Below are 16937 nucleotides of genomic sequence, written 5' to 3'. Positions count from 1 at the left end.
TTTTAGGAATCTCTGAAGTGAAGTTGGTAATTTGCTAGGATTTGGTTAATATTATTTTGTATTACATTTTTCAGCTTCTATCTTTTAAAACTTGTCTTTTAAAAAAGAATTTTAACACTTTTTTTGTTTTATAGCTTTTAATAAAGATTTACAATAGATTCTACGAACTATCTGTTCTTGTATGAAGATGGATAAGATTCATTTGATTAGTTTGGATTAGCAGAAATAAGAGTGAACAAGCTTATCTTGTAAGATTCATGCTCTTTCATTGGGTTTATGAACTATAAAACTTTTTTTTTTTTTTGCAAGTAAATAGGAAATTAGTCTTGATTGTTGTCCTGGTTAATGCTTATTAACAAATCCTGCAAAAAAAAGCAGGGGTAACGAGAAGCAACTAAAAATATCCCTCGTGATTTGAATGACTGGGTACAGCACTCTGCTGAATTTTCAATTTTTCATTGATAAAAAGCTTAACCTTTAGAAATTTATGGCATCATGATCAATGGTAAGCATATTCAATTGTCAAACCTACATCTATCAGTGAAAGATGAGCACAGTATTATTTACAAGACTATTCTGATTATGCATTCATAAAAGAAACTTTGAAAATTCCTATTCAACTTACTTGCTTCATTGTTTGAACTGAAAGAAAGGGACAGCGAATTTGTTTTGTCAAGTTATTTTGATTCTTTTTACGTCTATTTTACCTGTGTTCTTTCCTATCATTGTAAGAATTCAAATGTATACACTTAACAACGATAAGGGTGTCCTCATGTTTCATTTGCTAATATATACTGTATTCATGTACACTTCTTTACAAATGTCCTTGAATGATCAAGATAATATGTTGACAATAACAAAAGAAATAAGAAGCAAATTATATACTTGCAGATCAAGACCTCTCTTTTTGTTAATGCTATACAGCAAGGATCATCTTAGGGGTGAACTAGAAGATTTTGCTGCAAATAAAAACCTGCACCTTTTTAAGTAAGGGGGATAGTAAGGAGAGATCAGAAGAAAATAAAATAAGTGATTTGATTACAATCTGATGTATAAAAAAAGGCTAGGAAACGTAAACCTACATAATTATAAAGACATATGTCACCTTTGATTGATTTCATCTACACCATACTTCTTCTTGTGAATCAAATTGTGTGCAGTTTATTTAACTATTTCTCAACATTTAAAGAAAAACTGATTTGAGAGTAGTATGTGCCCTTCATGATTATACACTACAAACAAACAAGCCAAATAGTAGCGGTGGATATTCATACAATTAAGTATAAAAAGATATGGAAATATATCATTAATATATTACCAATAATATTATTTATTGACGAGTCTTCTTGAAAACTTTAGTTTTATCATTATTTACGAGAATTAAAGTATATCTCTATATATCTGTGTTTTATTCTTCCTCAAGACCGCCTTTCTGCGCAGAACAATTACTCTATTAATGTAAAACAGTAATTACATAACAAAAACCATCAAACACTGTTTCACTTCAAATAACTTTCCCAAGTAAGTCATATTGCTTCAACAAAGAGTGCCCTCTCTGTTATTCCAGATACAGCTCTCTCTTCATCACAAGCAAACTAACAAAATTACAAAAGAAAAGCGAAAGAAGGTTTCTAGTGAATCTATCCTTTTAAATATTTTATTCTCTAAGCTGATTTCTCTTCGTTTAAATAATTCGGATTACTTGCCAATTTCCTTGATAAATTCTCATACCACGTCTGAAATGATTTCATGGATAAATAGCCATTCTCTGTAAGTTGTCCCACAGGAATTGAATTGACGGGTATATTTTGTACAGTAAAGGAAGCCACATAATTATACAAGTTTTCCAAGATGCGGCCTGCCATTTGACCCACTTGCGTTACATTTACGCTTCCAGGCTTCACAAGTGACAAACCAGTATTGAGTGTAGCAAGTTCTTGTTGAACAACTTCAATAGGCTCAATAGAAATACCCAAAGTGGCTGTTGTAAAGGGTTGTATATTGGATCCTGATGGTGTTGTGCCTTTAAGGCGGAATATAGCACTTGCTTTTTCGTTGGAAAGACTGTTAAGAATGAGTTCAATATATCTTTATCCATTTCTTTTTATTCCTACCCGCCCAACAATTGCCATTCTTTGTTTGGCCACAATAAATGTACGGTGGCAGCAAATCCAGGTTCGAAAGGTATGGTTCCAAGTAAAAACACAACAATATGATTAATGCTTTGTGCATCTGATAATTCAAATATATATTTATTGACATCTACTTGCTGTAAATTGGTTTGAACCTATTCTTGATTAAGTCACTTAAATTAAGAACATTATTTATCTATCTACCAGTCGACCAGCAGCAATACAACCAAACATTATATATATATTACAAAAAGAGAAAGAAAAGAAAAAAGTGTCAATATACACCTGTCATTTTTTTTTTTCCAGAATGTTAAAGAAAATACGGAGTTTTGTTTGTACAAAACCCTGTTTAAAGTATACGTGTAACATCTTTTATGATAAAAGTCATGTCAAGAAGAAACCATGACGATTGACTATGCCATGACATCAACGGTTTAGTTGAGTCTAAATTTAATCGACATGAGCAAAAGTAAAGCTGCCATTCACAAATGAATGAGGATTAACGCTTTTTAAAAGCATGAATATTCCATTTATCAATAATAAATTTTTTTTCACTACTTTAACTGTCCTCGTTTTGATATAACTTTTATCCAAGTATATTGTATTTTTTACATTTTTTAATCGTAGTATAACTATAAGCACAATGCTTACAGTAAATATGAAGGAGATTTCTAACGGGTCCAGATGATGCTTTTTTTTTTTGGCTTTAAAAGGTAGATCGTATAAGGCATCTATTGTTTCCCTCTTCTATTCTCTATACAAAAGAAAGAGCATAGTCTTATTTAAAACAGCAAATATATCATCATACAATGACCATCCCTGCCACTTCATTTCTTATATATAAATAAGTGACATATAGAGTTTTGTTTAAAAAAAGTTTTTTTTATTACAACTATGCATTTTTAACAGTTTGACGAGTAGTAGTTAATGTCGTGTTTGGATATCCGGGATAACTATAATAATAATAAACTGGTTGTTGTTGCTGTGGATAATATTCTCTTTGATGGTAATATGCCTGGCTTTGAGGATAGACATATTGGCGGCGATCTTGTGCGTTATGAGCATAACGAGAATGATCTGATATAAGATGAGCAGAGTAATGACCGTTACTGTCTTGCATACCAGGTCTTGGTGGATGAGGTAAAAAGGTATGTCCTTGCTGCTGATAATAATCTAAATCATGGAAAGGTTTAGATAGATTACCACCGTTATGAGGTAAGCCAGAGTAGTATCTTGTGTCGTACGAGTGTGTAGGCACAGAATGATGCCTAGAATTGCTGTCACTAGAGCGAAAGAATGAACGTACTCCATTCTTATTACGTCTTTCAGTGCGATAGCCACTACTAGTATTGTTTAAATAATAATCTGTTGATTTACTTCCAAACCACATTTTCTAATAAAATATAAAAAAAGAAGATGAAAAAGAGGCATTGAAAAAAGTGTTGCTTATTATATATGCCTTCATTACGAGCATTTACTGTACTTTTTAGGGAATATACAGAGCTTGTACGTAATGGAATGGTTTTTTATATCATCTGATACAAGATCTATTCGAAGCCTTACTTTCTTAATCATTCGTAGCATCACAACTCAAACACAGAAGCGAGCCCGTAAACTCAATGACCTCACTCAGAAGCAATCATGTATCCACAAATAACAATGTAGAAATCATTCTCAATATGTACAACTCAATGATTTATAAGGACGGCTATCGGCCAATGAAATTAGGGTTTTAGGCATTGTGAGTTTAAAAAAGAAAAAAAAAGGCAGGCTTTCATTTTTTTATTACCATGTCGTCTCGAGCTTTGAAAAGACTTCAAAAAGATCAATTACTTGCAGTGAATGATAATGATTCAGAGGAAGAGGAAATTGAACAAAAGCCTGTTAAGAAATTTAACCCTTTTGACTTGGTAAATAAAAAAAAAGGCAATAATGATTTAACCGAAATCAATTTATTTGTGGTTCTAGTTAAATGAAGGAGAGGAAGAAGAAGAAGAAGAGGAAGAAGAGGAAGTAATAGAAGAAGAACAAGCTGAACCAGAGATAAAAAAACAAGTAAAGCAAGAAAAGCCGACGAATGCATCAAAGGTAAAAGCGACAAAGAAATACTGCGGTACAAAAACTGATACACATATAGCCTTCAAATAAAAAGAAAAAGAATAAAAAGAACAAGAAGGGAAAGAAAAGCAATGGAGAAAGAACTGAAGAAAATAAAAAGGACACTGAGGACATCAGTATGCGTGAACTAGACAAAGTCATTCAAGAAATGAGCAAAAAGTATGAATTTGTTGAGCTGTATTTCTCTTAAAACTAAACAGCCGATAGGTCTTCAGGCAAGACAAACCATGATATCCGCGATCAAAACACAGAGACACGTCGTCAACTGCTCTCAGTCAACCATCGATTTTTGGATGCTGAAGCAGAGATGAAGAGACTATTTGGATCACACGTCGTCAACAGCGAAAACCGGGCACACGGCCGTGTCTTGAAGAAATCGAAGCTGACCAGCCCAAAACCAGAGTGGCCACCTTATAAACGCAACGGGCTCTCGATGGAATTGATAGAGACAGTGGATGGTGTGAGTTATTTTGGATTTAGACATTCAGAGGCGTACCAGGACAACCAGCTGGAGTTTTTGAATGCAGTCAGTACGCATAACCCGGATGCACTGGTCTTTTTGATCAGACGTTATCCTTACCATGTCGATACTTTGCTTCAGCTGTCAGAGATAGCTAAACATAGTGGTGATTGGGTCTCTGCTGGTGATTTTATCGAACGCGCATTATATGCTTGTGAAAGAGCGCTTCACCCACAGTTTTCCATGAGTACTGGTACCGCCCGACTTTCCTTTAAACGATCCGAAAACAGGTAATTTTTTAGATAAATACCAATCCTTCATGCTCATATCCATTTCAGATCCTTCTTTTTAGCCATCTTTCGACATGTTCAATTTTTAGCACGTCGTGGATGCTGGCGAACCGCATTTGAATTCAACAAGCTGCTGTTTGCTTTGGATCCAATTCATGACCCGTTGGGTTCACTCTTGACCTTGGATCACTTTGCATTGATAGCACATGAGTATGAATATGTGGTCAAGATGTATCAAGAGTGGAAGACGGAGGGTGATTTGTACCCTGTTGATTTGTCCAATTTACCTAATTTTGCATTTTCTGCTGCTTATGCTCAATTTAAATTGAGTGGTGACGATTTATTGATTCAACAAGCGATTGATAAGTTTCCTGTGGCTCATCAATTGTTATTAGAAAAGTTGGATAAACCAACCGAACAGCATTCAGGGTAACAAAAATTGGTATGAGTGATAATTACAGAATGCTTACATTTTTTATGTTAGTCACGTCTTTTTGAATGCTTTACAAACTATTTATGCTGAACGATCTTTTGAATTATTCAAAGAACCCGAAGTACTTTCATGGCTATTAGAACATCACCATCAACAAGATATTTCCTTTTCACCAAAGGATTTAAAATGTAAAGCCAATGAAGAGCTGCCACAGAATATTGCTCGATTTCTTTTGTTGGTTGACAATCAACGTCTTTTGGCCCTTGTACCATCCAAATACACAAGTCAAAGCTATCAGATGTATGATCCTTTACCACCTTCCGATTCTGAAACCATGTACGACATTAATGAACGTATGCGATCTTCGTCCTTGGGATCATTCCCTACTGATGTCAGAGAAATTGTAGATGGTTTGCAGCAAATATGGAGACAAGGACAAGGAAGATTGCCACCTGAAGCCTTAGGAAGATTAAGACAGATGATGACTGAACTGGTGCAAACACAGCAACAAGAAGGAGATCAAATACCAGGTACATTTCCTCAAGATGACTCTGTGGAAGAAGAAGACAATGAACATGAGCAAAATGATCTCCACCACGTGGAAAATGAAATGTAAGACAACATGATGTGTTTAAAAATCAAACTGAAACTTTTTTAGGTTAAATGATCAAGAAATGACTGCTGAAGAAATGGCAGAGATCATGAATGCGGTGAGTGATGATGAATTAGAAATACAAAGAGCTTTGGCTGAAGCTTATCAAAGAAGACAAGAATAAACTATTAAATCAGACTATAATGAAACATGCCCTGTGATATTTAAACTTTAATTTTTATAATACCTATTTAATACAGTGTCCTCAAGGGACCTTGTTACACTATATTACTACATGAACCAATGCATTCAATAATTGTTTTCTTTTTGTTATTGTCGTAATTCGAAAAAAAAAATGATTTTATGAGTTGACCAATAAATTTTTTTATTTTAAACAACACAGGCATCTTTTTAGCTTGTAAACAGCTTCTATTGACTATTTAATGTCTAAACTGCATTTTTTTTTAAAATATCGGAATTAGGCCCGAACTCAAGTAAAAAGAAAAGGAGGAGAAAGCGAGTGTCGGCGGATATTGAAAGCATCATGTATAACATTCCGCTTTATCTCTTTTTTTGGTGTAAAAAGAGTGCTATTTTTTCATAGTAACTGAAACGAATTATAGCTTATGGTTTAATTAAATTTTCATCATTTTTTTTAGCGTTAAATTTTATTCATTTAGAAGGTAAACTAAAAGTACACTGAAAAAAAAAAAAAAAAATTTCAGCAGATTAGAAAACTCCTTTTACTTACTAGGAAACGTCACTTTATTTTTTTTTTCTGGTTTATAAAAAAAAGGGATTACTTCTTTTTTATTTTTTTTATTTTTTTTTAATTTTTTTTACCCCTTTTTTACATTGTAATTTTTTTTTTATTATAAATTGTATATAAGATATACTCATATTATTATTATTTGTCAAACAAGATAAATCCAAATTTTATATATAATTTCTTAAAGAGCGGTGATGAAACGTTCTTTTGTTGAAGACAATAATAATAATCATAATCAATCCAATACAAAAAAGCTTCGAGACGAAACAAAAGAAGAGATGAACGTATTGTCTTATGTGCATGGTCTTGTACAGAATATAGAACAAGGAAATATAGACCATTGTTTGTCAAATTCAATAGAATCCAATCCTTTATTAAGTCAATTAAATGAACAAGATGCTGAGTTACTCAAACAGCTTGATTTGAATTTAAGGAAAATAGCTCAGCGTCAATTGCAATTAGAAACAGAGAACTTAAGGTGCCGTATCATGATTCAGCAACAGCATCAATTATTTACTTCCCATGATCACGAGGATTCAAAATCAACTATCGCAAGTCAAGAGCATCAAGGTACACCTGAGGATGAGTTGACTTCAGTTCATGATTCTTCTTTACTTGAAAAGTTAGAAAGTACCTATCGTGAAACAATACATGAAGGTTATTTTGGTAAGGAGAGAACGATAGGATGAATTATGATATTAACTTATATTTATAGCATCTACAAGTAATAATACCAATAACAATAGCAATAATTTTATTGATTCAGCTGGCCTCGTAACGTCTCAAAGCACTAGTTCTGTATCTGCACCTCCTTTTAACATCTCATCTACTGCTAATGTTTATCCTGTCTATTTCGGTTCCACTCTCTCTCCTCCCATCTTAAATTTCCCTGCTGCCACTGTCGAAACCAGTTCAGATAACATTGTCTGTCCTGATTGTGTCATTCAAGCCGTCAAGGTCGCCTCCTGCGTCTTTAACGGTGACCTCTCTTGCAGAATCACCTGCCGCCATCAACGTTGTACCTCTCTCGATTTTGAATCTCATGCTCCTATCAATACTCTCAAGAACGCTGTCAATGCCATGCTTGATCGTTTACAGATCATTGCGGATGAAGTAAATTATGTCGCTCATGAAACAGCCGTCAAGGGAAAATTGGGTGTTCAGGCTCGTTGCGGAAAGGAAATGAAAGGTTTATGGTTGGATTTTGTAGTTAATTTGAACAAGATGACAAGAAATCATTTGGAACAAGTAAGGGATATTGCTGATGTATCAACAGCAATTGCAAAGGGCGACCTTAGTAAAGCTATGACAGTGCCTGTTAAAGGTGAAACGTTATTACTCAAAAATACATTTAATACAATGGGTAATTATAGAGTGATCATAAGGAAATATTTATAATTAACCCATTTTCATAACCCTAGTCAATCAATTAAACATATTTGCTTCTGAAGTATCCAGAGTCGCTCATGAAGTAGGTACTGAAGGAAAACTAGGTGCTCAAGCCAAAGTTCAAGGCGCAGACGGAATTTGGAAAGAATTGACAGATAACGTGAACACAATGGCTGCTAATCTTACGAATCAAGTGAGAGATATTGCCCAAGTTTCAAAATCAGTAGCTCGGGGTGATTTAACTAAAAAGGTTACAGTTGAAGTGAGAGGTGAAATGTTGGATTTGAAAAATACGATTAATACGATGGTGGATCAAGTAAGAAGATGATTCTTTAGAGTACATTGTTTATACTTATTTGTTTATTAGTTATCTATATTTGCTACAGAAGTCACACGAGTGTCATTGGAAGTAGGTACTGAAGGTATTTTAGGTGGCCAAGCTATTGTCAAGGATGTGGGTGGTACTTGGAAAGACTTGACAGATAATGTGAACATGATGGCATCTAAAATCACAAACCAAGTAAGAGATATTGCTGTTGTCGCAAAGGCGGTAGCACAAGGTGATTTATCCAAAAAAGTCAAAGCCAATGCACAAGGGGAAGTACTTGAATTAAAAAATACAATGAATAAAATGGTAAGGATAGTCAGTTTAAGGTTTTAAAGTCAACTGAAGACTAACCCCATTCAAGGTGGACCAATTGATTCTATTTTCTGCAGAAGTCAGACGTGTGTCACTTGAAGTCGGTGTTGAAGGCAAATTGGGAGGTCAAGCGGTAGTCAAAGATGTAGGTGGTACTTGGAAAGATTTGACGGACAATGTGAATACTATGGCTGCCAATCTAACAACTCAAGTACGTTCAATTGCTGAAGTGACCAAGGCCGTCGCTATGGGTGATCTCTCAAAGAAGATTGAAGTCGAAACTCGTGGAGAAATCTTGGATCTAAAAAATACGGTCAATATGATGGTCGACCAGCTCAGGGTCTTTGCTTCTGAGGTCACTCGAGTTGCCCGTGAAGTTGGCACGGAAGGAAAACTTGGAGGTCAGGCCAGGGTGCCGAACGTTGACGGGACATGGAAAGATCTAACGGATAATGTGAATACAATGGCAACCAACTTGACGACTCAAGTACGCTCGATTGCTGTTGTAACCAAAGCCGTTGCAAATGGTGATCTCTCCAAAAAGATTCAGGTGACTGTCTCGGGTGAAATTTCGGATTTGAAGGACACGGTCAATAACATGGTGGATCAATTGAGAGTCTTTGCCTCTGAGGTGACCAGGGTCGCTCGTGAAGTCGGAACAGAGGGCAAGTTGGGTGGTGAGGCAATTGTGCCCACCGTCAGTGGTACTTGGAAGGATCTGACGGATAACGTGAATACTATGGCTGCCAATTTGACAACTCAGGTGCGGTCTATTGCAGAAGTCACTAAGGCTGTTGCAAGAGGCGACTTGTCAAAAAAGATCTATGTCGAGACTCAGGGAGAAATATTGGATCTAAAAAATACTGTCAATAACATGGTCGATCAGCTCAATGTCTTTGCGGCCGAAGTCACTCGAGTAGCTAAAGAAGTAGGAACGGACGGTAAGCTCGGTGGCCAGGCTCTCGTACCTAATGTGGATGGAACCTGGATGGATCTAACAGACAATGTAAACCATATGGCTACTAATTTGACTAATCAAGTGCGTTCAATCGCTGAAGTGACTAAAGCTGTTGCTCTCGGGGATCTGTCTAAGAAAATTGAAGTTGAAAGCGGTGGCGAAATCCTTGATTTGAAAAACATTGTCAATTCTATGGTGGATCAACTACGTATTTTCGCTTCCGAAGTCACTCGTGTTGCCAAGGAAGTAGGTACAGAAGGCAAGTTAGGAGGTCAGGCCAACGTCCGAGGTGTTGCTGGTACTTGGATGGACCTTACGGACAATGTAAATACCATGGCTGCCAACTTAACGACGCAAGTGCGTTCTATTGCACAAGTAACAAAGGCTGTAGCAAAGGGCGACTTGTCGAAGAAGATCGAGGTTGAGACAAGCGGAGAGATCCTGGATCTAAAAGACACGGTGAATGACATGGTGGACCAGCTTCGTGTGTTTGCATCCGAAGTAACGCGTGTTGCCAAGGAAGTAGGCACAGAAGGTAAACTTGGAGGACAAGCGATGGTAGAAGGTGTTGCTGGTACATGGCTCGACTTGACTGATAATGTAAACATCATGGCTGCCAATTTGACTAACCAAGTCAGATCTATTGCGGAAGTAACCAAAGCAGTGGCTCTTGGTGATCTTTCCAAAAAGATCGAGGTAGAAAGTGGTGGGGAGATATTAGAGCTAAAGACGATAGTCAATGGTATGGTAGACCAACTACGTATCTTTGCCTCCGAAGTTACTCGTGTGTCAAAAGAAGTAGGCACAGAAGGCAAACTTGGAGGACAAGCGATGGTAGAAGGTGTTGCTGGTACATGGCTCGACTTGACTGACAATGTAAACAATATGGCTGCTAATCTTACCTCTCAAGTGCGTTCGATTGCTGAAGTGACAAAGGCGGTTGCTAATGGTGACCTATCGAAAAAGATTCATGTAGAAGTCGGTGGTGAGATTCTGGAGCTCAAGATTACAGTGAACTCTATGGTGGATCAGCTAAGAGAGTTCTCATCGGAAGTTACGCGTGTGGCTCGTGAAGTAGGTACAGAAGGCAAGTTAGGAGGTCAGGCCAACGTCCGAGGTGTTGCTGGTACTTGGATGGACCTTACGGACAATGTAAATACCATGGCTGCCAACTTAACATCGCAAGTGCGTTCTATTGCACAAGTAACAAAGGCTGTAGCAAAGGGCGACTTGTCGAAGAAGATCGAGGTTGAGACAAGCGGAGAGATCCTGGATCTAAAAGACACGGTGAATGACATGGTGGATCAGCTAAGAAAGTTCTCATCGGAAGTTACGCGTGTGGCTCGTGAAGTAGGTACAGAAGGCAAGTTAGGAGGTCAGGCCAACGTCCGAGGTGTTGCTGGTACTTGGATGGACCTTACGGACAATGTAAATACCATGGCTGCCAACTTAACGACGCAAGTGCGTTCTATTGCACAAGTAACAAAGGCTGTAGCAAAGGGCGACTTGTCGAAGAAGATCGAGGTTGAGACAAGCGGAGAGATCCTGGATCTAAAAGACACGGTGAATGACATGGTGGACCAGCTTCGTGTGTTTGCATCCGAAGTAACGCGTGTTGCCAAGGAAGTAGGCACAGAAGGTAAACTTGGAGGACAAGCGATGGTAGAAGGTGTTGCTGGTACATGGCTCGACTTGACTGATAATGTAAACATCATGGCTGCCAATCTTACGAACCAAGTGCGTTCGATTGCCGAAGTCACGAAAGCAGTAGCCCTTGGTGACTTATCAAAGAAGATCGAGGTAGAAAGTGGTGGCGAAATCCTCGAATTGAAAACAATTGTAAACGGTATGGTGGATCAACTACGTATCTTTGCCTCCGAGGTTACTCGTGTGTCAAAAGAGGTTGGTACAGAAGGCAAACTTGGTGGGCAAGCGATGGTAGAAGGTGTTGCTGGTACATGGCTCGACTTGACTGATAATGTAAACATCATGGCTGCCAATTTGACTAACCAAGTCAGATCTATTGCGGAAGTAACCAAAGCAGTGGCTCTTGGTGATCTTTCCAAAAAGATCGAGGTAGAAAGTGGTGGAGAAATTTTGGATCTAAAGAATATTGTGAACAACATGGTAGACCAACTACGTATCTTTGCCTCTGAAGTCACTCGTGTATCAAAAGAAGTAGGCACAGAAGGAAAACTTGGTGGGCAGGCCGTTGTGCAAGGAGTTGCCGGTACATGGCTCGACTTGACTGACAATGTAAACAATATGGCTGCTAATCTTACCTCTCAAGTGCGTTCGATTGCTGAAGTGACAAAGGCGGTTGCTAATGGTGACCTATCGAAAAAGATTCATGTAGAAGTACGTGGTGAGATTCTGGAGCTCAAGATTACAGTGAACTCTATGGTGGATCAGCTAAGAGAGTTCTCATCGGAAGTTACGCGTGTGGCTCGTGAAGTAGGTACAGAAGGCAAGTTAGGAGGTCAGGCCAACGTCCGAGGTGTTGCTGGTACTTGGAAGGACCTTACGGACAATGTAAACATCATGGCTGCTAACTTAACGACGCAAGTGCGTTCGATTGCTGAAGTGACCAAGGCTGTTGCCCTTGGAGACTTGTCAAAGAAGATTGAAGTAGAGACTAGAGGTGAAATTCGCGAGTTGAAGTAAATGTGTTACTGTTGTTTATTAAGAGTATATAAAATCTAATACAATTTTGTTTAGGGAAACTGTAAATGACATGGTGGATCAATTACGTGTGTTTGCAGCAGAAGTAACGCGTGTGGCTCGTGAAGTAGGTACAGAAGGCAAACTAGGAGGTCAAGCTACGATTGTGGGTGTAGACGGTACTTGGAAAGACTTGACAGATAATGTGAACCTGATGGCAAGCAATCTTACGGATCAACTTCGTGCTATTGCTGCTGTATGTAAGGCTGTCGCTCAAGGTGATCTCTCGAAGAAAATTGAGGTTGAGGTACACGGTGAAATTGCTGAGCTTAAGAATACGATTAATACTATGGTGGATCAACTAAGCTCATTTGCTTCAGAAGTGACACGAGTGGCGCGTGAAGTAGGTATAGAAGGTAAACTGGGTGTTCAAGCGCAAGTAATGGATGTGGAAGGTGTCTGGCGCGAGATTACAAGTAATGTGAATACAATGGCTTCAAATCTCACGACTCAAGTGCGTGCGTTTGCCCAGATTGCTACTGCTGCTACCACGGAAAATGACTTTTCTCAATTAATTACGGTTGAGGCCTCGGGTGAAATGGATTCTTTAAAGACAAAGATTAATCAAATGGTGGGATCGCTTCGTGATGCTATTCAAAAAAACAGACTGGCCAGGGAGGCGGCTGAATTGGCCAACAGATCAAAGAGTGAGTTCTTGGCTAATATGAGTCACGAGATTAGAACACCTATGAACGGTATTATTGGTATGACATCTCTGACATTAGAGACTGAGCTTACTCGACAACAGAGAGAAAACTTGATGATTGTATCTAGTTTAGCCAACAGCTTATTGACAATTATTGATGACATATTGGATATTTCAAAGATTGAAGCAGGTCGAATGAATATTGAAACGATCCCGTTTTCACTCCGCTCTGCCATCTTTAGTGTTCTGAAAACGTTGGCTGTCAAGGCAAACCAAAAGAAACTTGATTTGATTTATCATGTTGATCAATCTATTCCAGACCAAGTGATTGGTGATCCTCTTAGGCTTAGGCAAGTGATTACAAACCTGATCGGCAATGCTGTCAAATTTACTACTCGAGGTGAAGTGGTCCTTCGTACAAGAGCTGTTAATATGGGCGAAAATTTTGTTAGATTAGAGCTGTGTGTGAGTGACACGGGTATTGGTATTCAAGAAGATAAACTTCACGTTATCTTTGACACTTTCTGTCAAGCTGATGGTAGTACTACGTAAGTTGGTCATTGAAATTAAAAGAATGTTACTCATCTTTACATGTTTTTTCATTAGTCGTGAATATGGTGGTACTGGTTTAGGATTGTCTATTTCCAGACACCTTGTTCGACTCATGGGTGGCGATTTATGGGTTGAATCACAATATGGAAGAGGCTCTGAATTTTTCTTTACAGTTCATCTTCTTCGTTTTAATGTCAACGAACGAGAAGTGATGGACAAGATCCGTCGTTTCAGGAATAGGCGTATTCTATTTGTAGATACTATGAATGACCAGACCGGTGTAATGCAAAAAATCACTAGATTAGGATTGAAGCCCTACCGAGTGTTAGACATTGACGAAGCGACTGCGATTGCTAATGCAAATTCCAACAAGAGCAAACATGCACCCTTCTTTGATACTGTGATTATTGATAGAATGTCGCTAGCTGAAAAGATTCGTGAAATTGTACCACTACGCTACACACCTATTGTCTTGATTGCTCCTGAAGTACATCATCTCAACATGAAGCTATGTATCGATCTTGGTATCACTGGCTATATCAACGCACCTCAAAATATGGCCGACATATCTGATGTAATGCTACCTGCCTTAGAAAGCCATGTTGCTTTGCCCAGCGATGCATCCAAAACTGTACCTCTTGAAGTGTTATTGGCTGAAGATAATGATGTAAATCAAAAACTAGCCGTCAGAATTTTAGAAAAGTTTGGCCATCACGTCTCAGTGGTAGCGAATGGTAAATTGGCAGTGGAAGCTTATGAATCACAATACTTTGACTTGATTCTTATGGATGTGCAGATGCCTGTCATGGGTGGATTTGAAGCCACACAGAAGATTAGAGAAATTGAAAAGGCATCTGCTTCAAATAGACATATACCTATTATCGCTTTAACAGCTCATGCTATGATTGGCGATAGAGAAAAGTGCCTTGAGGCAGGCATGGTAAGTTTACAAGAGATTGATGATTGGTGTACACCTCTTATTGATACGTGATTTAATAGGATGAATATGTGACTAAACCACTAAGATTCCCTGAATTAATTGCAGCGATAAAGAAGTTTGCACCACAATCAGCACACATGATGGTAGAAGCAAAGAAATCATCAAAAAAGTAAAATAATGAAGACATTGAATAAAATTCAATGTGCTTTAATTTGCCCAGGTTTTGGCATTTGTATTATACATTTTTTCTATTGTCTTGCATTTTTTTTTCACATCATCATTTATTCCCCTCTCCAATTTATATGAATATGGAATAATAAAACATATTTAAAAAAGACTGTCAACTGTGTTAGTATTATTATTTTGTTCATAAAGTAATAATAAACTTGCATCTTAATAATAAATTTTTAATTGTTTGCCTGCTAATTTCGAGCAACGTGCATCTTTGGATACAATCTGCAGACAGGCAAGTCATCAGGATCAAAGTAGGACACAGTTCCTTGACAGTGTAGCTTACGCGAAGAAACCGTAAACAAGTGATCTAATCTCAGACATAACTTTGAGAAACCAGAGCTGAATCCATTTGGCAGAAGATGAACAGGATAGTAAGACATCGAATTGGGACTGCTGATACATCTGAGGACGGAAAGGCCGTCAGTTGATAAACCTAGTAAGCCAAGAAGCAAAAGGAAGATCATGAACAATAACAGGAACTAGAGAAACATCCAAGATAAAGGTTCATGTCATGCTGTTCAGAGTGACGATATGTTATTGAATATTACGTGCTAGACGATTGGATATCCGAGGATGAAGTGGAGGGCCTGGTCTTAGCAAAGAGCAAGCTCGTTGATGCGTGCTATCGTAAGTGAAAAAAAAAAAAAAAAGATATGCCTGCAATGTTGAACGCTAACGGCTTCGTAACCAGCGACCTAAGGGAATGTCAGAAAACAAAAGAAGGACCGTTCTGAATAAAAGCACCTATGGTATTGTAGAGCATAGGTATAAATGAACCAAGAGAAGCACAGAATGATGAACGCAGAAAGAGAAAGAATAGAGATAGTATTGATGCAGTGCCCCTGGAGTGAAACCGGCGAATAAAATCTTTTAAATATAGTTGACTATAGAAAATAGGATCATCAAATTGAAACAAATATCTTAGTCATCGAACTTGGTGGCAGCAATGTTGGACGGTAGCATCCAATAGACCAAGTCCACCCGATGTGATAGGTTATTGTAACTGAGCATATCGAAATGTTGGTTATAACCACACGTCCTCTAAGAGATAGATGCCGCTGTGAGTATATTCTACATTGAGTCTTCACATTTTAAAGTAGATGATATTCTAGATATCGTCGTTGTGATACAAATTGAATGAAAGGGAAACCTAAATAGCAAAGTAATTGAGATTTAGTATGACCATGCCATTTGGAAATCTGATATTATAGCAAGAGATGCTGCCAATGAGATTATCTTTTTTAGCTAATAATTTTACCTTCAATCCCTGCCATGATGTAGGAAATGTATAAAAGCTAATTGCTTGATTATATACTGCAGAACCAAATGTTATAAAGGGAGGCATTGAAATAATTAGTAGAAGAAGGCATAGCCAAAATCATCTTCTCCCAGGCCGCTGAGTTTATTTTCTACACGAACTGTTTCATGAACAATCTCTACAATGGTGATAAGAGTCTGAAGGATGTCATTGTGTGTTGTAGTTAGCAGAAGCAAACCTTGGATCTCATTAAGATGCAGTTTTAGTTGATGATCATCTACAGGGTCTATGCTATAGAAAGGCCGATAGAATTGCTGAGTAATGAGAAGCATCTGACCACGGCCTTCTACTGGATCTGAAGTCATTAGGTCATAGAGTGGTGAGATGTCGTTCGATAGTATATTAGCGATACAATTTATTCAAGTACTTGACAGAATTCTCATCTGCTTCTTGCTAGCGAACACTAGCCTTTAAGGCTAGGATATCAGAAAGCTCCTGTTGTAAGGATGCTATTTTATTGATCTAAAATAAGTAACTTTTCGAAACGGACAGCCAACAGAAGGTTGTTGGGTAATCATTGGTTCCTGGTATTCTGTAATTTAAGGTTGATTGTCTTTCTCCAGTTGATGTAATCCATTGCAAAAGTACATGTTACTTTTTTAACTTGTATCCTCACCTGATCTCATTTCTTTATGCACTCTGTCGTATTTACCTTATTAAATACTTGTTGTTCGTATGAGATTACTCAAATCTTATGTAAGAAATAATAAGTACTGAATGCATAATATTATTACATATCCTTTAA

At 37.7% G+C, this 16937-nt stretch overlaps 4 protein-coding genes across 4 annotated transcripts; 2 read left to right on the top strand and 2 right to left on the bottom strand.

The window, feature by feature from the left end:
- Positions 1–1664: 1664 nt before the first annotated feature.
- RO3G_02993 (uncharacterized protein) lies at positions 1665–2366 on the bottom strand (the record flags this gene model as incomplete). Its single annotated transcript, XM_067657584.1, has 3 exons — positions 1665–2064; positions 2115–2287; positions 2337–2366. 3 exons carry the CDS (start codon positions 2364–2366, stop codon positions 1665–1667), a joined length of 603 nt encoding a protein of 200 aa, XP_067513685.1.
- A 658-nt stretch (positions 2367–3024) lies between these two features.
- On the bottom strand, positions 3025–3522 carry RO3G_02992 (uncharacterized protein; the record flags this gene model as incomplete). Its single annotated transcript, XM_067657583.1, has 1 exon — positions 3025–3522. The coding sequence occupies one exon, from the start codon at positions 3520–3522 to the stop codon at positions 3025–3027; it is 498 nt and encodes a 165-aa protein (XP_067513684.1).
- Positions 3523–3922: 400 nt separating this feature from the next.
- RO3G_02991 (uncharacterized protein) lies at positions 3923–6209 on the top strand (the record flags this gene model as incomplete). Its single annotated transcript, XM_067657582.1, has 7 exons — positions 3923–4042; positions 4101–4220; positions 4270–4409; positions 4458–5000; positions 5049–5429; positions 5485–6045; positions 6092–6209. 7 exons carry the CDS (start codon positions 3923–3925, stop codon positions 6207–6209), a joined length of 1983 nt encoding a protein of 660 aa, XP_067513683.1.
- A 1073-nt stretch (positions 6210–7282) lies between these two features.
- RO3G_02990 (uncharacterized protein) lies at positions 7283–14813 on the top strand (the record flags this gene model as incomplete). The annotated part of the gene is made up of 9 exons (XM_067657581.1): positions 7283–7460; positions 7510–8157; positions 8216–8499; positions 8551–8817; positions 8873–12235; positions 12299–12441; positions 12500–13696; positions 13755–14640; positions 14700–14813. 9 exons carry the CDS (start codon positions 7283–7285, stop codon positions 14811–14813), a joined length of 7080 nt encoding a protein of 2359 aa, XP_067513682.1.
- Between the last annotated feature and the right edge of the window lie 2124 nt (positions 14814–16937).

This window comes from Rhizopus delemar, genomic scaffold (genome assembly GCF_000149305.1).
Source record: "Rhizopus delemar RA 99-880 supercont3.2 genomic scaffold, whole genome shotgun sequence".
Taxonomy (NCBI): Eukaryota; Fungi; Mucoromycota; class Mucoromycetes; order Mucorales; family Rhizopodaceae; genus Rhizopus; species Rhizopus delemar.
Note: the sequence above shows the minus strand (reverse complement) of the source record. Positions and strands in the feature narration are given on the sequence as shown.